Raw genomic sequence first — 27974 nt, 5'->3', positions numbered from 1 at the left:
TTTAACACAGCAGTTTTAACTGTACATGCTTGATAATTTGAGTATATCCTGTTTTATAGAAAATTTTGTCGAATCTAAGCACTTTTAACACAAATTCCTATAAATTATAGGGTTTTCAAATATTTAGTACTGCTTAATAAATTGCCACATAGCTTTAACATAGTAGTTTTATCTATACATGCTTGATAATTTTAGTGTATCCTGTTTTAAAGAAAATATTGTTGAATCTGTCAATCTGGCACTTTTAACACAAATTGATATAATTATAGGGTTTTCAAATATTTAGTACTGTCAGAAGAATATTGAATAACAATTTGAATATTGCTATTCAAATTTAAAACTAGTATTTAGTTTATATCTTTAGTGAAAAAGTAAGCCTTGCCCATGCGTTTCCAGAATGTAATTTTGGTAAGCTCTGCACTAATTTTGTAACAAAGATTCGATAATTATTCATTTCCCTGTTACTCGCATTGTCAGCTCAAGAAATATGAAATCTACATTCAAGGCTAACTGCTCAAATCATCTCTCAAAAAGAATAGGAATTGAAAATAACTATATACCAAGGATTTCTGTTACAATACATTGTGATAAGAAAAATAAATAAATCCAATAATTATTCATCATATACTCTCTCCAGGTAAGGTGATGTGTATAAGTTTGGGTAAAGACAAGTCTAAGCTTTCAGCTGTTGGTACACTGAATTTATAGTCGTAATAATCTAAGCCATGGTTCCAAAACAAACAAAAAAAAAACAAGTTAAGATCCAGCACTTAAGGCTTTTTGGAGACCTAAATAAGTAAACAATTTTGTAAAGTCCATTTAAAATTTTTAAAGAGCTTCAGACACCAAAAAAAGTATATGAAAATTTATATCTTCTTGCCATCAAAGCACAGGTAAATATTTTGGAGCCTCATTCAAAAAGAAACAAATCCAAAATATAATTCTACACTTAAATTTACAATTATTAAAGTACATAAAAATTATTTCGAAACCTCTACATTCACTTTACTAACAGATTGCAACTATTTTCACTCTAACTGACAATATACAATTAATTTAATTTTAATTGCTTAAAGTACAAATCATATTGCCTAGGTTTTTCGTAGAAGCTAAAGAGCAATGAATACATAAATATATTAACACAAATTACAGTACAACATATCATTGCCTTGTGTTCATAATAATATTTTCTTCAAGCTTTCATCTAGTTCGTTGTACAAAAGTTTTGGTGTAGAACCACAAATATAAAGCTTTCCTTGGCTCATGTATGAAAGAAAATGTTTAATTTTTTGTAAGCTTGCATTCACTTGTTCATTGACTTGACTATTCAAAGACAATAATTCAGGATATTCTGATAAATTGTATCCCACGTAGCAGCCTAAGGAAAAATAAATTTAGCTGTTAATTACCACCAGACAAAATCTAATAAGGTAGGGACATGGGGATGAGTTTAGTATTTCAGACCAGATCATGCTTACTGCTAAAACAACAGTAAAAAAAAATAATTTAAAAACCAGTGGGTTGAGCACTTTTGGTGTTACAAAGTGTATGAAACCTAAATTTAGACCTTCTGCTCGCATCTGCCCAAAATTATAATCCTCTCTACGTGTCCAGCCAGCCTCTCAGTTTCGAAAATAGAGAGAAAGCTTTGACTCTATTATGGGATCTACACGCAATTAATAATAATAATAATCAAAAGCTTTATTTGCAAAGAGAAAAAGCAAATGGGATATTCCCATTCAGCTGAAACTGGTTTACAGTGGGGTCCTTTGGTATGTATCCAATTAAAATTTTTAAAAAGTCCATCATCCTTGACTTAAATATGTTAACACTATTTATACTTCTAATTTCATTTGGTAACTGATTCCAATACCATTTTCATACATATTGTATAGTATTTTTTTGGGAGATCAGTTATGGAAAAGTCTAGTGTTATATGTACATCATTAAAAATTTCAGTTATATTAAGTGGTACTTTCTTATAAAATATTTTATGCATGAAGATAGACAAGTGGAACTTATATCTAGCTTCTCTTAGCGTAAACCATCCTAATTCATTAATACATTCTGTCACTGAAAGTAGGCTTCATTTATTTTCTAGCATGCATAAAAAATTTGGTCAATTAAAAACCTGGGGTCTTTGAACTCCAAAGGGCTTCTACTCAAAGTGAACGCATGCAGCTTACAAGCATGGGTATATAAAACCAGATTTATAGCTAATAATAAGAAAAATGTGAAAATATAACTACAGCCAAACACTACCTAGGGCATAGAAAATAGAAATTTCCCATCTATGCACTAAGTTTTTATGGCACTGAGTGACCCTCGCTAGATCCACATGACACCTAGTAGTTGTGATTGGTGCCCAAGCATATGTAGTGCATATGTTTTTAGTATTTCCCACTCTTGGCATATCATGTGGGTGGTCTTTGGGTCTGATGATTATTATTTTACAAGAGCATGCATAGAACTGTTTTGGTGACTGGAAAGGCAAAGAAATCAGTTTTGGAAACCCCCTTTCAAAGTGGCAGATAAATATTAATCTAAAACTATGCATTAAATTTTTCAAATTAATTTCAAATTTGATCACTTCTAACGACAAATAACATAAATGAATGTTAAAAAAATTAAGACCATTTAGGTAAAGCATTTTCCATGGGCTAAAATTCAACTGACCTATATTTTAAATTTAATGGAAGGGCATCGAGTTCTGTTTACTGCTAAGCCCATGAAATTTTCATGAAGTAAATGAGCATACATAACGTTTTCCAAACCTAGTCTTTACAATAGTGAATGTTACATTTACTGACTCAGCAAGAGCCATTATTTGATATCCATAACAGACACCTAAAAAGAATGAGGATGGTTATCACTAACGTATTTTTGCTTGTAAACTATGTAGAGTTAATTTAAGTTTAGTTTCCGATAAAGAACACAATTTACCAGTTTAAAACGAAACTGAGTTGACTAACCGTGACCACCGTAAATGGTGAAAACACCTGGTAACAGCTTGGGATGTCTATTAAAGGTTTTGATGCAACCTTCAGCCCTTATATTTTTTTGTCAGCTTCAAAACAACCTCTCTCTCTTCTTTTAGGAAGAGAAGGAAAAAAAGATAAGTCATCTTCACATTTCTTCTCCAATGTAGATGATCTCTGATCCAAATGGATTAGGTTTTCAAAAGGTTTTCCCGAATATTCAATCAACAACTCTAACACATCTAACAAGGCTTCCAGAAAATTATCACCATTGACATTAACCATAATTTTATAAAGAAGAGGGCATTTCTTCATTAGACAGGCCATAAATGTCAGGTTTTTTTTACATCAAACCCAGAAATTTATTGTTTTAAGAGATAAATTAAATCATCAGAAAAAGGCAAAGATGCGCAAATTAGTGAGGTAAGTGACATTATTCGAAGCAAGCTTGAGTACCAAACTAGACAAAATATATCTTTAGGGTTGACAATGGAAACAATAAAGTCCTTTATAATCAAGCCCTCCTTGAAGGCTCCAAGATTAAGCAGAAGTGAAGAATATTCCTCAGTAGCTACTTGCTTTTCAATCGTTGAGTTTGCAAAATGTGCAAACAATTTTGTTTTTTCCAATTTGATTAGAAGCCGATCCTTATACCTAGTATAAAGTTATTAAAACAGCCATACTAGCGTTAGAAATATAAAAAAAAGTGTTGGTTCCATTTAAATAAATTCGAAAAAGCATGTCTGCTAACAACACCATTTTGGTATAAGCTTAAAGAAAATTTGAAATTATTACTCAGGGAATTTAGGTTGCATTCTTGCAATGCACAAAAAAAAGCATACAGATGTTCCATTGCAGAGGATTATAGATTGCCGATCCAAACACTTTCCACATGTGAAACCAACATTGAAGTCAATGTCTAACAACTCAAAAAAAAAGAGTCCCAGGTATTTCTATATTTTTGATCTTGAGGAGTTGGCTGTGTAATAAACTCTCTTCCCAAGTTAGGTAAAAACGGAGAGTTTATACGTCGTATATTAAAATTTTGACTGAAGACGCCTGATTAGTTATTTAAACAATACTTTATTTAGTTCATACCTCCACCTAGCTGTTCTTCAACCTCTGGCGACTGGGTTAACGCCTAACTATAGTTAGTTGCTCTCAAATGATTACTGTCTCCTATTACTTGAGGGACCTCCTATATATATTATCTATTATTTGGCGCCAGCCACTGCTGACGTCATTCACTAATCTTTCGCCCACTACGGGGTGCCTACAACTGTATATGGTTGCGTGACGAGTAAAGGGCAAGCCTACATCATGGAACAAACTCATATAGGTGTAGAATTTTCTGGAGGATTTTTAGAAGGAAAACTGTACCATACTAAGGGAATCATATAATTAATCCATTTGAGTCGATTGGCACCCCCTAAAATGGGCCGTCAGAATGATACCTAGTGCAACATGCCCCCCCCCCCCCCCCCGACTCCAGTGGTAACACCACTAATTAATAATCAGTTTAAAAAGGTTATTTAACCATCAAACTTACTTTCCACACTCAAATTCGTCCAAATAATGCCGCAGTACCACATGGCCTACAAGGTATGTTCCCATGTTCAAAATAGCATTATCGCTGCCATCGAATATGCGATTTAATAAGCAGTTAGAACAAGTAAAGGAGGGGACTAAAAAGAAAAAAAAATACCTATAAAATGTACCTTATTGTTATTTTCAAAAGCCAATCAAAGTGGCGTTAAGATGTTGAATTTTGTGGTGGTTAAACTATTTACTATAGAAATAGGTAATAATAATAAGTCACAAATAAGCCAAGTCACTGACATTTTCAACTCAAGCTTAAATCAGGTAGGAGAGTCACTAGCATCTGCTAAACCAAACAAACTACGGATCAATTAGCAGTTGCAATGATGTGACCAAAAACGATATAAGACCCAATGAGATTGTTATTTTTTTCACTGAGATCTGGTCGTAAAGTAAAAAGAGTGTAGAAGTGGGGGTAAAGAATAAGTACCTCTATGCGCAACTAGAGAAAATCGAGCCAAGACAAATTCGCAAATAGACCAAAGAGAACACCTCTATTACATATAGCCATCTAGTTCGCTTTGTATTTCATGGCGAGACTAGCTCTTAGTAGATATTTCAAAAGGCGCCAAAGTAGGGCTGATACACTTTTCGGTTTTATGCCGCTTTAAATGTTACTTAATTAAGTCAACTGATAATTTCTTAGAAAAAATATTTAAAAATATGTAAAACCAATTTGTTGCCAATTTCATAACCCTAGAAAATATACATTTTATACTTACCATAACATTTTTTTACAGCAGTTAATAAGTGAAGTTGTACTTCTTTGCTTCCATAAAATAATTCAAAACTTTCTGGAATTATAAAAGTTGTTCACATTAATGCGGTCAAAATTATATAAAAGCCAGGACTAAATACTTTGTTAAGGGATGAATAATTATTCGTACCATTAAATTCAAAAACACAGCTACAAACGGAAAAATGATATTACTATTACTTTTTTCTAATACTTCATAAAAGCAAGTGCCTTTTCTGAATACTTCTATTTCACCAACAGTTGGTTCATATGGTATGGATCTAAAAGAAAGTGCTTTCCTTCTACACATGAATCCACATGATTGCGTGAATGATTTCCAAAGATGCATGACAAGCACTGTAGTTGATTACCTTTCATCTTAACTATGGCCAAATTATTTTTTTCCATGGCAAAAAGGTACATGTAAAACTCTTGGGAAAATATCCTAAAAAGATAGCAGTATTATTGCAAAACTAATAGTCAAAATTTAATTGTTTACTTTACACATTTTAATGTGTGCATATATAGAATGCAATGTGATACATACACCTGCATAAGTCATATAAAAAACATTGTGGCTTAGTAATTTGGCTATACAGGATTTAGTGTTCGTAAAGATATGGCATGTTATTGTCAATAGATTCCTTTCTCAAACATACGTAAACTTCATTATAGAAAAAACATTGTTCATTCGGGTGTACATATAAAAGTATATATCGAATTAAACTAAGAGGAAATTTATAGTCCACCATAAATAGCCCTTACTAAACTAAACACGCTTGCCTCTGAATTATAATTTTAAATGTTTTAATAGTAAGGGTAAAGCACCAGCTACTACAGTTCATCAAGGCCTTAGAAGTATTCATTAATTTTCAAGGCTCTTTGGTGTTGTATCTTTTAATTTTAATGGGTTCCTTGACTACCTCAATTTCTTGTATAGGGGATCTGATTATTATTTGATGACTCCAAAAATAATGATTAAAAAAGTTCAAGGATAAGGTCGACACATCAGATTAAAAGACACACCCTTCACAATATTGTCCAAGAAACAAAAATATATTTCAAAAGAAACACTCATCTAAACCCAAATTTATTAAAACTGTCCAACCCCCTTACCAAAAAATAAGTGGTCTTGTAACTTTTTAAGTTGGTTTTAAGTTGGTATTTGGAACAAATGCCAACTAAATACCAACTAGTGGCTGCAAGATTGCATATTCTTCCCTTTTGTGGTATAACTAATTGTTGGGTCATTCCATGACAAAACGCCTGCCACAGAACACCCGACCCCTTTCGATTTTGCCCAAATTTTGTTTACAGGGTTTTTTGGGCCTAGGAAAACGATTTTGACAGTTTCATAACGATTGGTTCAGCCGTTTACGAGATACAGCATACGCGTTTTTTCAAAAGTACGCCTTGACCCCCTAAATGTTTTCTACTATATCTTAAGACATAATTATCGCAAAATCACATGTAATACCTCATTTTAAAGACAATGCGCACCCTAATATGAATATTTAATCAGAGTTGTCATTTGACGTAAATGTCATTAAAATCTGGGCCTTTAAATAATTTGACCTTTGACCTTGCCCAGACACCTCAGGCGTAGGTCAACAATTTTAGCATTTTTAAAATTCCCACTATCGAATACATAATAATCACTCAAAATCTCAAAGTAATATTTGTAGTTTTCGAGATATTAATTTTTGAAATTTACCCCTCAAATTAATGAAAATGCTATTTTATACACGAAACTAGTTGACCTACTAAATAAATTAAAAATATTATTATTTTGGTAATTTTGAGTTTACAATATCAAATACACTAATTCTTAAATTAAGTTGAGTTATTTACATATTATTTTTAGTTTTGCATGTTATCTGTAGACAGAAGACATCACTAAATTGCTTGTCCTTAGTATAGTCTGGCGTTCAATATTATTGTAGCGTATCTTACTGCACCCTAAAATGGAAATGTGCTAGATATCTCAAGAAAACCCAATATTGCTCTTAGTCATATCGATTACGTTTTTAATAACGTAAAAATGTTTTAATATCTTTTTAATATATAATAGTTATAATTGAGTAGTTAAATATATTAACAGCGATAATTGAGTAGCGAAATAGAATTTATTTAACTGTATATTCTCGAACAAAGCCCTGAAATGGATCGAAATTGTTCGTTTTGGAGAGACAGTAGTAAATGTCATTTGCAAACACTTTCGAAAACAGTTGGTATCAACAACCATCTGTCCGAGAATGACAAATTAGTTCTTAGCAGCCGAACAGCTATACCTATGTCCAAAATAAGAAACATATGTCGTCACCATGAAGAACTTTTTATGAAAAGGTATTCAACGAGTCAAAAGAAGTGTATGAATCCTTTTGGGACTCACGACGCTGAAAGAAAGAGTGGACTAAAAACTATTTCATTGGATTTGTTCAAAAAATTAAAGTTACGAGGAATTGAAGTTATCGCTGGAAATAAGTTGTGCATCCAGTGTTTTATGTCTGCTGGAAAAAAAGTAAAGGATGAACTCCAAATACAGTTGGACGTTTCAGAAGTTCACACTGCACAAGAATCACAAGAAAGCGATTCTTTTTCATTTAGTCAACCTTGTTCATCGGGAGATGCGACGCAAGACGACAAAGCTATAGCTTTAGTGGCAGTTAACGAAACTCTAATAAACTTGGGAGAATCTCCTGTTAAAAGAAGTAAGAAATATATTCAATTTGAAAGAATTTATATATGTATACATATATAAATACATATATTTTTTAACTTTTGTACAGAAGGTTTGTCATCTCGCCAAAAAACAATTCTAAGCAGGACTAAGTTAAACGCTGTGAACAATTCATTGAAACGCAAATTAGAAGAGTCAATGGAAATTTCTCTTGATGAAACAGACGATAATATGGTTACGGACGATGTTTTTAGAAAGCTCGAACGAAGAACATCGATTATATGAGAATATTTTGAACGAACTGAGAGAGAAATTCAATAACTCCAAGACATCATACGGCGAAAAGCTTCAGATCCTGACCTTGTCACCATTTGGAATACAACGAAAATGGAGGAATTTGGAGCACCAGAATACATGGTCAAACGAAGCAGGAATCTTAAATCTAGTCAAGGAATTCTTTCGCTACCAGAGAAACAATCGAAGGGATTAATATTGACCGAAGACGTTAAATCAAAGGTCGTTGAATTTTACGAAAATGACGATAACAGTCGTATGACACCTGGACAAAAGGAGTTTGTGTCAGTTAGAAACCACGAGACAGGTCAAAAAGAACATCATCAAAAGAGGCTTGTACTGCTGAACCTGAGAGAGCTCTATAACAAATTCAAGGAAGAGCATGATTTGACGTTAGGATTTTCGTCATTTTGTTATCTACGACCACCTTGGTGTGTATTAGCAGGTTCGTCAGGTACACATTCAGTGTGTGTCTGCACCTATCACCAAAATGTCAAGCTAATGATATCAGCTCTACCGTCTCCTTGTCCTTTAAAATGTGATATCGATTTCATGGCGCTCACCGTGTGTGACACTCAAAACAGGAATTGTATGATGAGGGTGTGCAAGGACTGTCCTGGGAAAAATGGTCTACTTGAAAATGAATATTTAACGAACCTTTTAGAAGATTTTGAAAATATAAAGTTCATGCAATGGGTGACAACTGACAGCACAAAGCTCATGACCTTGAGCGAGAGTGTTGAAAACTTTTTCGACTCTTTGGCCATTAAACTACTTGAACTAACGCGTCATCATTACACATATAAGTCGCAATCTAATTATCTTAAAAACCTCAAAAAAACTCTAAAACCTGGTGACGTAATTGTTCTCGGTGATTTTGCGGAGAACTATTCCTTCGTAATTCAAGACGAAGCACAAGGGTTCCATTGGGACAATTCTCAAGCGACAGTGCATCCCTTCGTAATCTACTTCAGGGTAGTCGAAAACGGAGAACTTAACCACTTAAATTTTTGTATTATCAGTGATACCAGAACACATACAACCAATACTGTTCACAGTTTTTTAACTTATCTAATTCCAAATATAAAAACACATGTTCCTAATGTTAGAAAGCTAATTTATTTTACGGATGGATGTGCTGGACAGTATAAAAACAAATACAACTTTTCTAATCTCTGTTGCCACAAACAAGATTTTGGTTTGGACGCTGAATGGCATTTTTTTGCCACATCTCATGGCAAGGGACCTTGTGACGGAATTGGCGGAACAGTGAAGCGTAAAACAGCAAGAGTCAGTCTTCAGCGACCAGTGACTGGACAGATTTTGACTCCAACAGATATGTTTAATTTCTGCCTATCAAACTTCGAAAATATCAAGTTCATCTATGTTAAAAACGAAGAAATTGAGCGACAAAAGGAACTTTTAAAAGAAAGGTTTTCTAAAGCCATAACAGTAAAAGGAACTCGAGGGTTTCATAAATTCGTTCCGAAATCGTTAAATGAAATCATGGTTTCTCCGTTATCTAATGACGATTCGCTAACCACAGTTAAGGTTTCGACTTTAGAATTGTCAGATACTCGAAATCAAGAGGCTGAAAACTTTAAAGTGGGAAATTTGGTAGCCAGCGTCTACAAAGGCCAACTTTACGTTGGATTAATTGAGGAAGTATCAGAAGAGTTTGGAGACTTCTTTGTAAACTTTTTGCGTCCCCCTGGTATTTCGGACAAATACACATGGCCCAGAAGGATCGATAGCAGTTGGGTGTCAAGTGAAAATGTTCTATGTGCAATTGAAATTCTTGTAGGTTTACCAAATTCGAAAGGCTATCAAATCAAAGAACACGATAAAAATAAAATTACCAAAGCCTTTTCCATGTATAAAGAAGTTTAAGCTGTTTTGTGTAAATAAAAAATTAATTGGTGTGTAAACTATAAAAATAAATGGTTTTGGTATTTCATTTTGTGTGTGGTGGGGTAAATTTCAAAAATTAATATCTCGAAAACTACAAATATTACTTTGAGATTTTGAGTGATTATTATGTATTCGATAGTGGGAATTTTAAAAATGCTAAAATCGTTGACCTACGACTGAGGTGTCTGGGCAAGGTCAAAGGTCAAATTATTTAAAGGCCCAGATTTTAATGACATTTACGTCAAATGACAACTCTGATTAAATATTCATATTAGGGTGCGCATTGTCTTTAAAATGAGGTATTACATGTGATTTTGCGATAATTATGTCATAAGATATACTAGAAAACATTTAGGGGGTCAAGGCGAACTTTTGAAAAAACGCGTATGCTGTATCTCGTAAACGGCTGAACCGATCGTTATGAAACTGTCAAAATCGTTTTCCTAGGCCCAAAAAACCTTGTATACAAAATTTTGGCGAAATCGAAAGGGGTCGGGTGTTAAAATTAAAAAAAACTAGGTCGTTTTGTCATGGAATGACCCTGTTATTAGTACTTTGTTATACTAGAATAGTTACTGTGTAGTCTCATTGTAAGCCTCTAAGGGCCACGTTACCAACCAAATAGCATAACATACGGAAACACTATCAGGATCATAATAACGTTTTGATTGAGGATCACTCCTAACAAAAATTATTGTTTAATACTTCATCCTACTTTGAAAACATCAATTGACTTGACTTGAATGCAACTTGTAACCGTAACAGAACTAAACCAATAATTAAATTTTAAATTACCTCAATAGCTGCTTCAGATAAGACGTTTTTACAATTATGAGCTCCTAATGAATATAAAATTTTATTTTAGTTTGAGCACCACTATTACAGTGGCTTATACCAACATGAATGGATGGTTGAATTTCACGTTAGATACAATACCCATTTGAAAAGAGTGACAAATGTCTAGGGGGTGGAATGGTATATCACTATGGGTAGATGGAAAATCATTTTCGTGAACTCATACATCAAGAATTTCAACCAAACATGCATTTTTATAACTTTGATATGTGGATAAGAAATATTAATTAGACTAAATAGTATTTCATAACTATTTTTAAGTATGATAAGGTCACAAAATGAATTCCACATTTATAAAATTTATAATTAAATATAACATAATATAATATAATATATTTTTAAAAGTTTAATAAAGTGAATTTCTCTCTCAGCTTAAGGCTTCAATTAACTGATTCGTGACAGTCACTAACACTTAATAAGTTTTGCCTAAAATTAATTATGTTATATGCAGAACGTCTGGGACTGCGGCTGTTGAGGTTTACATGGCATTTATTAAGTGATATAATTTGACGCGCTTCCTTCAGGTCTTTTTCGTGACAGCATATACCAAAGTTCTTTGTCAAACCAAATCATAAGTGTAATAATACCGTTTTCATTCTTATTTTGGGGCGACTAGAGATTTTTGGCTATTCTTTTGCAGAATGACTAACCTAAGTAGGTCCCAACTAAATTTTTTTCATTCGATTTGAAATAAATGAAAATTTATCTTGTACGTGCAGCGTGACTCAAGGGCCCGGCGGAGCATGTTTTATTCCATTGATATAAATTTTACAAACTGAGCTAATTTTCCATTCTTAAATTCTCTTCAAGAAAAACATTGCATCATTAATTGGTAAATATGATTTAAACCACGATCAAAGCTGAGTCCCAGACTTTTGTGTTAAAAATAATTTATTTTTGGTGCATATTAATTTTTTATAAGCTGTACAGTAAATATAAAACCAAAAAATTTATAGTTTGAACGGTTTAGGTCACTGTTTACATTATTTTAGCCAATGAAAAAACAAATACTATATTTATATATATATATATTTTAATGAATACTAGCTTACCAATACTTGCATTAGACAATGACAAAAATCAGTTGGGTCTAAGTCTTTTTTTTCAAAAAAACATCAATATGAATTGTTCCGCAGCTGAAGCGTGTATACAATAGGACACTTGATTAACAAACTCTGAAAATGTAGGTATAGTAACATTTATGAGTGCTTATTAAAATGGAAATTTTAAAAACCTAGCTCCTCGTATTTTTATAGCGTAGCTACTTGTAGGTCATATACACTTAATTTGGTATGGTTATTTTTGTGAATTGTTTATATTTCTTTGTACTTTATGTGGAGATGAAAGTATATCAACAACCAAAAATAATTCCCAGGGATTAAATTAAATTTGAAATAACTTAAGGTAGAATAAAAAAATGAGTTTCAGAGAACTAAGCAACATAAACACAACTATAGTTTTAAGGGGTGCACTGATATATCAGTAACTAAAGTTGATATTGGCCGATACTGGTATCCGAAAAATATTTGCAGGAAAAACATGTCTCATAAGACCAAAGAACGTTTTTAAAAGACCCAAAGAGTGATTGGCCGCGCCACGTACACCAGACTTCAGAAGCTAGACCATTTTTGTTAACAGGGGGTTTCGAGTTTAAACAAATAAAATCAACGATATTAGATTTGTGATAATATGTATCACGTTAACAGGACAGAAACATATTCTGATATGCTCTTGCAAACCTTTTTAATGAAAAATTAGAATAAAATGGTATGACAGTGCACTGAACCGTCTTTTACAATGATTTTATCATACACACTACTGTTATGATGGATGACTTTGTTAATATCGGCCACGGATAGCCAATATATCGGTCAGCCAATATATCCCCTTACCAAAAAATAAGTTGGATTTTAGTTGGTATACACATTTTAGTTGACATTAAGTTGGTTTTAAGTAGGCTCAAGTGGTACGTCAGCATATTTCAATAAACTAGTTAAAGGGGTAATAAGTTGTTATTAAGTTGAGTGGGAAAATACTTTTTTCTTTAAGTTGGTAATTAGTTGGTTTTCAGTTGGTATTTAGTTAGTATTTGTCTCAAATACAAACTTAAAACCAACTTAAAGTATTTCCTAGACAACTTTTTTTGGTAAGGGTCGGTTCTACCCATATTGGTGCATCCCTAATAGTTTTATGTTTAAGCTACTGGTTACAGTAATAAACTATCAATTTTAATGTTTGTTATGTAAAGAATAGCTCCCATACTGTGAAAATGTTATCAAACAAAAATTAATTAAGGAACTTAATTGTTACCTGAAAATGAACAGTTTGGCTCTGACGATGTGCCAAATATCAACTGATCTTCTCGGTTCATACACAAACCCTGCAATACCACTTTGCAACAATCTGTAAACGTTTTAGAAATAACTTGTATGAAAACTGGGGTTTCCTAAAATACAAAGTTATAAATAAGATCAGGATTAAGTTTGAATATGATTTTATACTTAAATTTTCAAAAGTAAAAAGAAAATATATAGACTATAAATCGTTATCCATTAAAAAGAAACGTTCATTTTAATAAATAATTATTGTTATTGGATTAATGTAGTTACTTTTAAGGTTCTTGGTTATAGATTAAAATCTAACAAAATGAACCAATTGTGTTCTTTGTACATGGCATCATATAGCACCATTCTTAGAAATCTCCTATTTGTAAGCTGTTGTGTCATCAACCTAAAACCAAAAAAAATTATACTACTTTAATTGTAAATCTAAGTTATTGATAGTGTATGAATGCATGAGACTTGTAAGCGCAACTTCCATTTTAACTAGTATCAGTGACTAAATAATAATAAATGTGCAAGTAACAACTTCATAATAGTTCTTTGCCCAATATTGATTTGATGGGGCACTACATTATAAAAAAAGAACCGAAGTGATCTGAGGAATACCAATCCAATGGATCTAACTATACACAGAAGAAGTTCAACTCAAACATTATGCAAGACTCAATTATCTGTTATGTAGACTAGAAGATACAGAAAAAATTTGAAATTCTCTGATACACCATCCAAATAAGTTGATGACGACGTGGCAGCATGGGCTTATCAAAATAGTTTTTTTTTAAAAACATACTTGTTACCTTGTAACAAAAAAAAACAAGTTTGATCTCATGCAATCAGAATCTGATAAAGTTTCTAGTTTAACATTGAACAGTTATTTGAAGAAATGGTTCCATTTTATGAAATTTGAATCGTTGGTATTAAGTCTAATATGATTTGCAAAAAGTTAGATATATTATTAGATATATATAACCATCAACAGCCCCAATATAAGAGACTTATTGTAACCCCACATTAACAAGCAATGTGTAAAAAATTCTCAAAATAATGAAATTGAGGATTTAATACAGAAAAATGCTAACAATCATTTCAGCTCAATGGGGAAATTTTTCCTTCGCTGGAAATAATTAAATGAACTATATTTTGGAAGAAATTTTTGTGGGTTAGTACTTATTACTCCCCATGAAAAGCATACACTTTACAATTTTTTCATATAAACTACTTTCAAATTTCAGTCTAATTAAAAACAATTGATAGAAGGAAAGTGAATTTCGGAGATTTGATGTTACATTCCCGAATGAGCCCCTTAATTCAGTTTTGTCCAGGCCAGACATTTCCATTATTTTCCAAACTTATGGCCACCTGGAATTTTCCATTTCCAAACACTGCATACTGATGCTCGTTTCAAATAACTTGGGATACACTGATGTCATACACAAATTTTTCTATACAAATACCCCGCAGATGTGATAATTTATGTAGCATACAGTTTAACACATTACTTTTGTGAAAAAGATAAATGGCTCTGATCTTCATCTCTCGCTTTTGCTTTCATTTTATTTAATACACTTCTTTTAACATATTTATTTTTCCTTGGAATCAAAGCTCTATCAGTGTGGCCAGAAAATCCATCACTTCTTGATGTCATAGCTTTTGAAGGGTACAATTTCCATGGTTTAGACATCTCTGTAACTAAAGTAAAAAGAATATGACTATGAATACTTGAACCCAACAGTAATATTACTTATCTAAGTCAGGAGGAAATGAAAAATAATCATATAATATTATAAAATTTTTAAAATTACTTCACAGTTGGTATTTTTCACTATTGGAAATTTTAAAAACCAAGATCTAGTTGAGTTCCGGGGATTCCTGCTTAATCAGTTTGTCTTAGTACAATATTTAAGTACCATATAATAAATTTCACAAGCTCTGTATTTTCTCATGTGTAAATTTTCAATTCTATGACAAATAAGTGTCTCAATTTGGTTATATTAATTAGTTTTTACTGTGGTAGTATCAAACCCCTTAGCCAACTCTTTTGATGGAGTAAAACAATGGTGGTAATCACTAGGGCAAATAGTTTCCTGAGAAAGAGAGACTGGGATAGATGGCGAGAGAGAAAGCCTGAAACTATGAGACTCGATGGGGAAAGATAAGAGCGGTGGTTATTCTTCCAGAATCAAGAGGAAAATAAGGTGCAGTGTTTCCAGCTAATAGGAAAATTAAAGTTAAGGAATTATGGGATTGAAATCACAAAATTGTCGGAGAAATATACGATTAAAATTCCAAAATTATAGGAGAAGTACAGTACTTATTTTCAATTTATAGGGGTCTTATATGGTTAAAATACAAAAATATATGAGTTTTACAAGTTATTTAACAGAAAGCGTTGCATTAATTATTTTAATGTAATTTATAACCGTTAAACTTTCAACATTTCATAGTTAAAACTTTTTCCCTTTAAAATATCACATACATAAATAGTTAGTGTTGAACTATGTTAAGCTTCAAACATTTTATGGTTAAATTATCTAGTTTAAAAATGTCACAATATTATGAACTTTTTTCACTTTTTTACAAAAATGCGAGATTTTCAATGGTAATGGCATCTTTAAGTTTAGTGGTAGCTTGTTCAAACCAATTATAACCAACTTCCTCTTCTTTTTTATTTGATTTTTGTAGATACTACAATTGAGATGGTAAATCAGTTATTCCCTTCTTTGCCTGCAATTACTTTATTTTTTTCCTCCTGTTTTTCAAGTCTAGCGTAAGAAGAATGAGCTACTTTTGAAGCTATAATAAAATCTTTGGTAGTAGGGAAAAGGTGTAAATGTTGTCGGTATGGCCTTAGCAGTAAGACATACGTTAATGGTCATCAGTGACAAGTTAGTTCTGTCCTATGTTAGACATCGTTTGGCCTCAGATAAACTTATCCCAACCTATGCGCATGGCCATAGCCCAGGCATTGTTGTACACCAGGCAAATAGTATTTTAGGGGGGAGTGATACAAAAGCAGGGGTCTTGGGGGTTTGTGTAAGTGACGCCAGGTCAGTGACATAGCAATGGGGGAGGAAGGGATGGTCCACCCCAGGCGGTACTTTTGTGGGGGCAGAATTTTTCATGAGTTACCCTTGGAAATAGGTAGAGGAGAGAGAGAGAGACTGAAATCTGGTGTATATTAAGAGGGTACGTGGATAACATTGGGACCACCCTGGGTAGAAAACAGGTCTAGCTACGCTACCGCACCAGGTTGGGCGAAACAAATCCCCGTACAGCTAGTTCGGGTTTTGATAAGAAACCTTAAGTATTATCGTAAGGTGGTATACTTTAGTATAGGAGCTACACTATAGCAGAACTCATGAAATAGTTCTACTTCATTAACTAATAACTATAGTACTACTTCATTAACTAATAACTATAGTACTACTTCATTAACTATAGTACTACTTGAAAAGAGACTTAAAACGGTTTTAAAATTCATAATTTATTTATTTAGAAAATCCAACGTTTCGGAGGAACAGTTCCTCCGAAACGTTGGATTTTCTAAATAAATAATTTGTGAATTTTAAAACCGTTTTAAGTCTCTTTTCATTTAGTTTTTCACAATGTGCTTCTCTTCACTTCTATAGTACTACTTCATTAACTAATAACTATAGTACTATTTCATTAACTAATAACTATAGTACTACTTCATTAACTAATAACTATAGTACTACTTCATTAACTAATAACTATAGTACTACTTCATTAACTAATAACTATAGTACTACTTCATTACTAATAACTATAGTACTACTTCATTAACTAATAACTATAGTACCACTTCATTAACTATAGTACTACTTCATTAACTAATAACTATAGTACTAGTTCATTAACTAATAACTATAGTACCACTTCATTAACTATAGTACTACTTCATTAACTAATAACTATAATACTACTTCATTAACTAATAACTATAATACTACTTCATTAACTATAGTACTTCATTATCTATAGTACTACTTCATTATCTATAGTACTACTTCATTATCTATAGTACTACTTCATTATCTATAGTACTACTTCATTATCTATAGTACTACTTCATTATCTATACTACTACTTCATTATCTATAGTACTACTTCATTATCTATAGTACTACTTCATTAACTATAGTACTACTTCATTAACTATAGTACTACTTCATTAACTATAGTACTACTTCATTAACTATAGTACTACTTCATTAACTATAGTACAACTGCATTAACATAAGTACTACTTCTTTATCTATAGTACTACTTCATTAACTATAGTACTACTTCATTCGCTATAGTGCTGCGTGCTACCTGCCATTAGCGATTAACATCTGAAACCAACTCTTATTAAATCCGAAAAATTAATTTAACATATAATCAAACGTTTTAAAATAATAATCAATAACAATCATTCCATTTTTTTAGGAATCCGTCTGTAAAATTAAAATTTACTCGCCTTAATCGTGGGACAGACCTAATCGTGGAAAGTGACAAGAGAAAAAGATATAGAAATACTAGCAGACAACTTAAACTACCGCGAAAAATAACATTTTAACCCTTACCAAAAAATAAGTTGGTTTTTAGTTGGTATTTAGTTGGTATTCAATACTATTAACATTTAAGTTGATATTAAGTTGGTTTTAAGTGGTCAGCATATTTCAGTAAACTAGTTAAGTTGGTAATAAGTTGGTTTTAAGTTGGTGGGAAAATACCTTTTTCTTTAAGTTGGTATTTAGTTGGTTTTTAGTGGTCAGAAAATGACATATTATTTGTAAGTTGGTTTTAAGTTGGTATTTAGTTGGTTTTAAGTTGGTATTTGTCTCAAATACCAACTTAAAGTATTTCCTAGACCACTTATTTTTGGGTAAGGGAACAAGAAAACATATATATCCTCGCTTCAGCTGCTATAAATACGACGTAATCCGCATTATCGGTAAGTTTTCTTCGGCTGACATTCCTCAAAATGTGGTTGATTTACACGTGTAGTAGATAAACATTTCAAAATCCGATAATTTTGATAACCCGCTTTCTGTTATCACCCGTTTACCGTTATCAATTATGCTAGGTCCCAAAGTGATCACGTTAAGCGGGGTCTACTGTATCAGAAAGTGTGCTTTATTAAGATAGAGCTAACAGAAACTCCACTAATTAATTAAATACCATCAAGTCAAAGTCGTCTTTGCAATTTTATAAAAAAAAACCTCTAATTAATCTCGGGCAAATACTAAAAAGCCAACTAGCCAACTTGGCCAACTTGGCCCACTAAATAGCTAAGGTATGTGGGAACTTGGCCAACTTTGGAAACTTTGTTTATACATGATTTTTACGCGACAATTAAATGTTTTTCATTAAAAATGAAATTTTATTTTAATTTCTTTTGAATTATCCATATTTCAATAAGTTTTTATCGTTTGAAAAACATTTTTGTAACTTTTGGGGGAAAGACTACCTTCCAGTTGGCCTTTTAGTAGAGAAATGGCCCACCCGATGTTTACGTCCCTTTCGGACGTTTTAGGAAAAAGCCAACCACGCAATACCGAATTAATATCGCGAAAATAAGGTAATTAATTTATTACTAATTATATTTTATGCGGGTCGAATACGTTTCTAGTCCTTTTTCGACAATTGAAGATATGGCCAACGCGGTGTTAACGAGTCTTTTCGACGTATTACGAAAAAGCCAACGACGTCCATTCGCCGAAATGGTTTACAACAGATATATCTGGCATACGGTAGAACTCGCGACGGAGGAAATAAATAAGTTTAAAGTGTTGGACAAGTCTATCCAATATTAAATAGTTATAAATTGCAATAACTTCACCATGAAAACGTATTTGACACAATGTTTTAGTAAAATTATATATTTAAATTATTATTAATATTGTAAATATTGTTGATTAACATTTAATTTTATATTATAAATGTTATTTATGAATATTGTTTTAGCCAACCGCGTTTTGACATTTCAAGAATTGGCCAACCCGGTGTTTACGTCCCTTTCGAACGCTTTCGGAAAAAGCCATCCGCGCCATACCGAGTTAATATCGCGAAATTAAGGTAATGTTTTATTACTAATTATATTTCGCGCTGGTCAAATACGTTTTTAATCCTTTTTGGACGTCTCAAGAAATGGCCAACCTGGTGTTAACGTCTCTTTCCGACGTTTTAGGAAAAAGCCAACCGCGCTATAACCGAGTTAATATTACTTGAAACACGTCTTAAGTTGTTTTTTTGACGTTTGAAGAAATGGCCAACCCGGTATTTACGTCTCTTTCAGACGTTTTAGGAAAAAGCCAACCGCGCTATACCCAGTTAATAACTTCAAAAACTTGTTAAGTTGTTTTTTTGACGTTTGAATAAATGGCCAACCCGGTGTTTACGTCTCTTCCGGACGTTTTAGGAAAAAGCCAACCGCGCTATACCCAGTTAATAACTTCAAAAACTTGTTAAGTTGTTTTTTGACGTTTGAATAAATGGCCAACCCGGTGTTTACGTCTCTTCCGGACGTTTTAGGAAAAAGCCAACCGCGCTATACCCAGTTAATAACTTCAAAAACTTGTTAAGTTGTTTTTTGACGTTTGAATAAATGGCCAACCCGGTGTTTACGTCTCTTCCGGACGTTTTAGGAAAAAGCCAACCGCGCTATACCCAGTTAATAACTTCAAAAACTTGTTAAGTTGTTTTTTGACGTTTGAATAAATGGCCAACCCGGTGTTTACGTCTCTTCCGGACGTTTTAGGAAAAAGCCAACCGCGCTATACCCAGTTAATAACTTCAAAAACTTGTTAAGTTGTTTTTTTGACGTTTGAATAAATGGCCAACCCGGTGTTTACGTCTCTTCCGGACGTTTTAGGAAAAAGCCAACCGCGCTATACCCAGTTAATAACTTCAAAAACTTGTTAAGTTGTTTTTTGACGTTTGAATAAATGGCCAACCCGGTGTTTACGTCTCTTCCGGACGTTTTAGGAAAAAGCCAACCGCGCTATACCCAGTTAATAACTTCAAAAACTTGTTAAGTTGTTTTTGGACGTTTGAAGAAATGGCCAACCCGGTGTTTACGTCTCTTTCGGACGTTTTTGGAAAAAGCCAACTACGCCATACCGAGTTAATGTTACTTGAAACACGTCTTAAGTTGGTTTTGGACGTTTGAAGAAATGGCCAACCCGGTGTTTACGTCCTTCTTGGACGTTTTAGAGATAAATTAGGTAAATGCACGTATTTACGTATTTCCGGGGCCCTTCGCTCTTAAATTACGCCGCTTGCAAGGGATCAGCTGGGTTTCCGATGTTTGAAACTGGGTAGAATCCATTTCTGGATCCGTGAGCATTTTTTAAAAGGTTTTGAGGTATTTAGAGTAATGGCAAACTGAAAAGATCCGCTTTTAAAAAAAAAATATTTCGGGCCCCGAAAACATTTGCACTTGATTTAAAAATGTTCATGGCGCTATTTATATGAGTACACCGATGTTTATAGAGGTACAAGGCGAAGCTAGGGGTTAGCTGGGTTTCCGAAATAGTTGTATACTAGGTCTAAAACATTCTACACAGTTTCCTATAGGAGTACTCGGAAGGTTTATGTTAAATTGCCTACTGGGTTTCTTATTGTGGGATACAGACTACGGCAGTGGCGTAGCCAGAAATTCGCATGGGCGTGATCTTAGTATGAATGTTAAGAGGGGGTCGAGAAGGGGGTAAAATTTAGTACAGTCAAAGGTAAGCCCACTGGACTACGTTCATTTTTATAGGGATGCAATGGGTTTTAATAGGTGTACGAGGTTTTACGAATTTTACGATCAATGCATCGAGCTGGGGCCCGGCCGAAGACCGTGCTTCCCAGCTAGTTATCGGAAAGTTGGACTTGAGTTTAGCACATCGATGTGGAACTAATATTACGGCCCTGGCCGCCTTGTTTGATGAACTTTTTAACATTTTTCGGGTTTTTTAAATACTATTAAGTGCTATTTAAAACACAATCTGTTAGAGCTAAAACCATGTAAATCATTACTTAGAGCTAAAACCACGTAAATCATTACTTGGTGGTAAAACCATGGGGTTACTCACTGGTTTATATTTTGTACACCTGATTATTGATTACTAAACATTTGCATTTATTATCTTTGATTTCTACTGATTCCAAAATGATTACTGTGGTTTCGGTGATTACGATTATTTCGACTTGAATACCAGTGAATTCCAATGATTACTTTCATTTCTTGTGATTTCTCTTGAATAGCGGTGAATACCACTGATTACCTTTGATTTCCTGATTTTTTTTTTAATACCAGTGAATACCTTTGCTTCCCTGATTATTTTTGAATACCGGTGAACACCTGTGAAATCTCATGAATACCGTTTATTACTATTGTGTACCGTTGATTAGCATCGAATACCGTTGAATACCCGTGAATACCGTTAATTATCTGTGCCACAAGACAAAAAAAAACATTTAAATAAAATGGCGACTATTTAGCAGGGTTCGAATTAAAAAAAAACCCATGGCTTTTTTTGGGTATTACCCACTTAAAAAAACCCACTTAAGAAACCCCATTCAAAGTTTTGAATTTTAAAAAACACGAGTGGAAAATTTTTAGATATTTATTATTTTAGAAATTTAAAAATATTCTTACAACTAGTTATTATTACTTTTATTCATTATCTAAACAACCTTATATCTAAATCTTTATAGAGTAATGGCACTGTGACGTCCTAGTACGTCACCCATGCTCTTTCCTATACACTCTTTTTAGAAACGGTTACTGGGCGCCGCCATTATCGTACAGACAACCAACGAGCAAGCCCTCTACCGAAGAAATTTCATCCCCCCAAAACCTTTTTTTTATCACCCTCCCCGTAGACTGTAAGGTAATGGCGGTCGATTGGGAAGGCGCGTTTAAGAGTCTATAGATAAAACATTTGCGACCAAAATGGCTACCATGGCCAAAGCTACAGAGTGTTACTACTCTATTAGACTATTAGCCTATTACCAGTGTTTTGGTTCAGCGCGGAAATATATATAGACTTTCACAAGTTTCATTGCCTTTTCACATGTAAAATTGTAAAATTAAATTGTTATTATATTTAATAAACATAACATATTTAATAAACATAATATATTTAATAAACATAATATATTTAATAAACATAATATATTTAATAAACAATAATAATTTAATAAACATAATATATTTAATATTTTTAAAATAAAAACCCAATAAAACCCATAAATACCCAATAAAACCCGGAAAAACCCACTGGGCTGGGTATTTAAAAAAACCCGGAAGTTGAAAAATATTTAGTATGTTGTGGTTCTGAAAGAGTGGGGTGGTGTGTGCTAGTAGTGGTAGATTTTCGATTATACGCATGGCCCTTTTTTGTAGCAGGTGTAATCTAATTAAATTATTCTTAGAGGTGTTTCCCCATACTGTAGAACAAAACGTTAAGTGGGAGTGCACGAATGCGTAATATAATTGTTTACAAATTTTTTTACTAAATATGTGTCGATTGCGTCCGATTAGGTATACTCCATGTGCAATTTTTTTGCAATTTTTTCTATATGGTTGGACCATTTGAGGTGAGGATCGTAGTGTAAACCTAGATATTTATATACCGAAACTTCTTTTAGTCGTGTGTTATTCATACTTATTAGACTTTCATGATTACGCTTTTTGTTTATGTTGGAGAAGATCATGTATTCCGTTTTTTCCTCGTTTAATTTTAGGAAGTTGTCTCGAAGCCACCTATCGATTTTATCCAGACTAACGTTAGTTTCGCCTATAAGATTTACTAAATTAGGACCACCCTGTAGGTTTAGTGTATCGTCAGCGTATAATGTGAGTGCGTCTATGTCGTCTACAGCCGTAATATCGTTAATAAAATGGTTAAAAAATAATGGCGATAATATTGAGCCTTGAGGGACTCCTTACGCTATTAATTTTTCTGTTGACAAATTACCGTGTATTCTAGTTTGACAAATTCGATTTGTGAGATAAGACTTGATCCATTCGTACGGGACTCCTCTTACGCCCTTTATATGCAGTTTTGCTAAGAGTCTCTTGTGGTTTATCGTATCAAAAGCCTTTCTCAAGTCGAGAACCACTCCCAGAGCATAGTTATTGGTGTCGAGGTGGTCTATTATTTTCTTGTACACATTAATTTGGGCCAACTCAACATTAGAATTTTCTCTTAAACCGAACTGTTTAGCTGATATTAACTCGAATTTTTTTGGAAAATCTAAAAGACGGAGATAAAAGCATTTATCAAAAATTTTCGTAAATATCGAGAAAAGAGTAATCGGTCTATAGTTGTTCGGCGAATTTTTGTCGAGATTTTTAAAAATAGGTATAATTATTCCTCTTTTCAGGATATCAGGGTAGACTCCCGTATAAAAAGATAGGTTTATTAAAAACAGGAGAGGTCTTATGAGTTGAACTTCCGTTATTTTTATGATTTTGGGAGATATACCGTCAAAACCGGGGGAAGAATCGGGATCTAAATTTTTATGACTGTTTTTAATTCGGATTGATCTATTTCTAATAATGCCATAGAATTTGGGTTTTTCTCTATCTTATCTAAATTTTTATCGTAGTCTGCACTGAAAAGTATATTTGTTGGGGTGGGATTAAAAAAATCATTAAAGGCGTTCGGGCTAATGTTTACTGAAGAGCTAATTTCGTTTTTTTTACTGTGGTTAAGAAGTTCGTTGATGAGCTTCCAAGATTTTTTGAACTTAGGTTATTAAGCTCCAGCGCTTCTTTATAATACATAGTCCTTGCGTTTCGTATTAAATTATTAATATAGTTACTCTTAAACCATGTTTCTACTATTGCATATATTTGAATTTCGTCTTTAATTAAAGTTTCACAGGAACAGAGAAGATTAGCAAAATTGGCTTTAGCGCTCCGTACATTGCTGTAGATTAAATTTAACATATATAAAAATTAACGAACACACTTTAAATATGGATAGTATTAGGTTGAAGACCAAGTTATTTTAACAATTTTTTCGGTTGCATAATCGAATCTATAGATGTCTGGGCCTATGGAAATGGAGTTAATGTTCACCCATTTATATTTGAGTGGTAAATGAGTTTTGGAAAATTGTCTTAATTTGTATCTGGCTTGCTGCTGGTTCATTGTATAGTCGTGGTCAAGATAGATACGCGAACCTTTAAACATTGTATTTTTCGATAAGATGGCCATTTTTGCGTCGTAACTTTCAGCTCGATAAATTATATTTCTAGTCGAATTAGCTTTAAATGGACCCATGCGATATGTTTGACTTGGGGCTATGGTAGTTTCTATGTTCAATTTATCTTTAAATACGTTTTGGATATTTTTAGCGAGTTCTTGTCTATCTTCGGTTTCCTTATCTATAAAGCCCCTGATTACTAGATTGGTTCGCTTTATTGTAACCTCAATATTTTCAATGCGCATTCGGTTAGCTTCCGATCTGTTAATGGCATTTATGTCTACTGTTTTTAAGTCTGATTCGACATTCAATAATCTGACGTTCATATCTCCGATGTCTCTTATCGCTACCTGTAAGTTTTGTAGTGTGCTTTCCATAACAGTCTGCCTAGCCTCTATTGTCGTGACGACGTCTTTAGTATCATTTACGCTGACGGTTAATTCACTTAGCTTGCTGTTGATAGATTTAAGTTCTTTTAATAATTCCTGGTTGGCTTAATTCCGGGTCTTCCGAGTCATTCGATTTAGAGATGGTAAACAAGTACCTACAATTAATGCACTAGAAAGTATAAATAAACAACTGAAAGACGCCAGGGGGGATTACAAGTTGAAGGAAGATCAACTAGTCCTGGTTTTCGTAATATATCAAATATACCTTTTAAATGAATTTAACAGGGGTTACCGAAATTTGGGTAATTACTAACAAGGAGACTACCCGAGGTGTTACACACCGATTTTGTTCAAACTCGGGGGATTGGTAGACCTTCATGTAACTTGAAAAATCTTAAAGGGATTTTATTCAATGGGCAACGGGTTTGCCATGGCAACGAAAAATGTTTTTGACAACGAAGCTCTCAATAAAGATCTATCATATTTTTAGGCCGTCTAGTGGCTCGGAGACGAGCAACAATACAAGGCGAGAAGGCATAGGAATCATTCCAAAAAGGCAAACTCGGTGGATAAAGGTTTTAAGGTCCCAGGTTTCAAAAACGTTTTCTGGAAACTTTTTGGGTTATATGTCGCTTTTCAAGATAGTGAATTAAAACTTTCTTGTAATAACTTTAATTCGTTAGGCAACGGTATACTAGCCAATTTAAAAAACAACCGAAAATAACTTCAATAATGAATTTAAAGGTAAAGGCCTACCACTAGATATTAAATTATTTATGCTACCAAGGTAAGCCGGGTTGGATTTCTCGCAATACGTCCAAAGGCCTATACATTCGTAAACATGGCCATATCTTGAATCGTCGAAAAAGGACATGGAAGTAATATTAACTCGGTATGGCGCGGTTGGCTTTTTCCTAAAACGTCCGAAAGAGACGTAAACACCGGGTTGGCCATTTCTTCAAACGTCCAAAACCAACTTAAGACGTGTTTCAAGTAATATTAACCGGGTATAGCGCGGTTGGCATTTTCCTAAAACGTCGGAAAGAAACGTTAACACCGGGTTGGCCATTTCTTGAGACGTCCAATAATGATTAAAAACGTATTTGACCGGCGCGAAATATAATTAGTAATAAAACATTACCTTAATTTCGCGATATTAACTCGGTATGGCGCGGATGACTTTTTCCGAAAGCGTTCGAAAGGGACGGTAACACCGGGTTGGCCATTTCTTGAAATGTCAAAACACGGTTGGCTAAAACAATATTCATAAATAACATTTATAATATAAAATTAAATGTTAATCAACAATATTTACAATATTAATAATAATTTAAATATATAATTTTACTAAAACATTGTGTCAAATACGTTTTCATGGTGAAGTTATTGCAATTTATAACTATTTAATATTGGATAGATTTGTCCAACACTTTAAACTTATTTATTTCCTCCGTCGCGAGTTCTACCGTATGCCAGATATATCTCTGTTGTAAACCATTTCGGCGAATGGACGTCGTTGGCTTTTTCGTAATACGTCTGAAAGACTCGTTAACACCGCGTTGGCCATATCTTCAATTGTCGAAAAAGGACTAGAAACGTATTCGACCCGCATAAAATATAATTAGTAATAAATTAATTACCTTATTTTCGCGATATTAATTCGGTATTGCGCGGTTGGCTTTTTCCTAAAACGTCCGAAAGGGACGTAAACATCGGGTGGGCCATTTCTCTACTAAAAGGCCAACTGGAAGGTAGTCTTTCCCCCAAAAGGTACAAAAATGTTTTTCAAACGATAAAAACTTATTGAAATTATAATAAAATTTCATTTATAATGAAAAACATTTAATTGTCGCGTAAAAATCATGTATAAACAAAGTTTCCAAAGTTGGCCAAGTTCCCACATACCTTAGCTATTTAGTGGGCCAAGTTGGCCAAGTTGGCTAGTTGGCTTTTTAGTATTTGCCTTCATCTCGTTGTATCTAGTATTAAACTTATTTAATGCATGTGTCAATAATTTCTTTAACATGCAAAATAAAACTAATATTCTAACTAATTAAGTGATCACGTTAAGCGGGGTCTACTGTATCAGAAAGTGTGCTTTATTAAGAGCGAGCTAACAGAAACTGCTAGTCAATTAAATACCATCTAGTCCAAGTCGTCTTTGTTGTAATTTTATTAAAAAAACTCACTAATTCATCTCATTGTATCTAGAACTAAAGTTATTTAATGCATGTGTCAATAATTTCTTTAACATGCTAAATAAAACTAATATTTAACTACAGTACTACCTCATTAGCTACAGTACTACTTCATTCACTATAGTACTACTTAATTAACTAACTATAGTACTACTTAATTAACTAACTATAGTACTACTTAAATAACTAACTATAGTACTACATAATTAACTAACTATAGTACAACTTAATTAACTAACTATAGTACTACTTAATTAACTAACTATAGTACTACTTAATTAACTAACTATAGTACTACTTAATTAACTAACTATAGTACTACTTATTGAAAAGAGACTTAAAACGGTTTTAAGTCTCTTTTCAATTAGTTTTTCACAATGTGCTTCTCTCCACATCTATAGTACTACTTAATTAATTATAGTAGCACTTAATTAACTATAGTACTACCTAATTAACTATAGTACTACCTAATTAACTATAGTACCACTTAATTATCGCGGTACTTAATTAAATTAATACCGCAGGCCCAAGTAATAAATAGTTAAAAACTAATATTTTAACTAATTAAGCCTTGGTTTTTAAAATTAATTACGAGCTAAAACAACATGAAAACCATTCCACGAAGTTAAAAAAGTGTAAATAAAACACAATAACCAAGATATTGATATAAAAACAACATTTTACCTTTCTAAATTCGTAATATATAACAAAAAACGGTATAAGAACAATTAAATACATTCGCTGACAAAATTATTAAGAAATTAGCAAAGAGTAAAAATCTT

The 27974-nt window shown here is 33.0% G+C and overlaps 1 protein-coding gene across 5 annotated transcripts; it reads right to left on the bottom strand.

Moving 5' to 3' along the window:
* On the bottom strand, positions 1 to 27926 carry LOC149933334 (uncharacterized). 5 transcript variants are annotated; one of them, XM_090155210.1, is made up of 10 exons: positions 27877 to 27926; positions 14895 to 15084; positions 13663 to 13783; positions 13364 to 13499; positions 12106 to 12228; positions 10994 to 11037; positions 5685 to 5758; positions 5300 to 5371; positions 4528 to 4663; positions 1 to 1378 (listed from the first exon to the last, which is right to left on the bottom strand). In XM_090155210.1, the coding sequence occupies exons 5-10, from the start codon at positions 12115 to 12117 to the stop codon at positions 1342 to 1344; spliced, it is 375 nt and encodes a 124-aa protein (XP_090011336.1). In that variant the 5' UTR covers positions 12118 to 12228; positions 13364 to 13499; positions 13663 to 13783; positions 14895 to 15084; positions 27877 to 27926; the 3' UTR covers positions 1 to 1341. The 5 variants fall into 5 exon arrangements, with proteins under 5 accessions (XP_090011336.1, XP_090011335.1, XP_090011337.1 ...); XM_090155209.1 differs by having other exon boundaries at positions 13364 to 13456; XM_090155211.1 differs by lacking the exon at positions 13663 to 13783 and having other exon boundaries at positions 13364 to 13456.
* Positions 27927 to 27974: the final 48 nt, after the last annotated feature.

Source organism: Leiobunum rupestre, chromosome 8, assembly GCF_980474605.1.
Source record: "Leiobunum rupestre chromosome 8, qqLeiRupe1.1.hap1, whole genome shotgun sequence".
NCBI lineage: Eukaryota > Metazoa > Arthropoda > Arachnida > Opiliones > Sclerosomatidae > Leiobunum > Leiobunum rupestre.
This window is presented reverse-complemented; position numbering and strand designations above follow the sequence as displayed.

Bases quoted from the DNA above. Each gene is read 5' to 3' on its own strand.
- LOC149933334 (XM_090155208.1), bottom strand. From the start codon at position 5,662: ATGCATCTTTGGAAATCATTCACGCAATCATGTGGATTCATGTGTAGA. The intron at 5,372-5,514 runs GTAATAGTAATA...TTATAATTCCAG, and splicing joins TTATGAAGTATTAGAAAAAA to AAAGTTTTGAATTATTTTAT. The intron at 2,848-4,527 runs GTAAGTTTGATG...CATTCTTTTTAG, and splicing joins GACGAATTTGAGTGTGGAAA to GTGTCTGTTATGGATATCAA.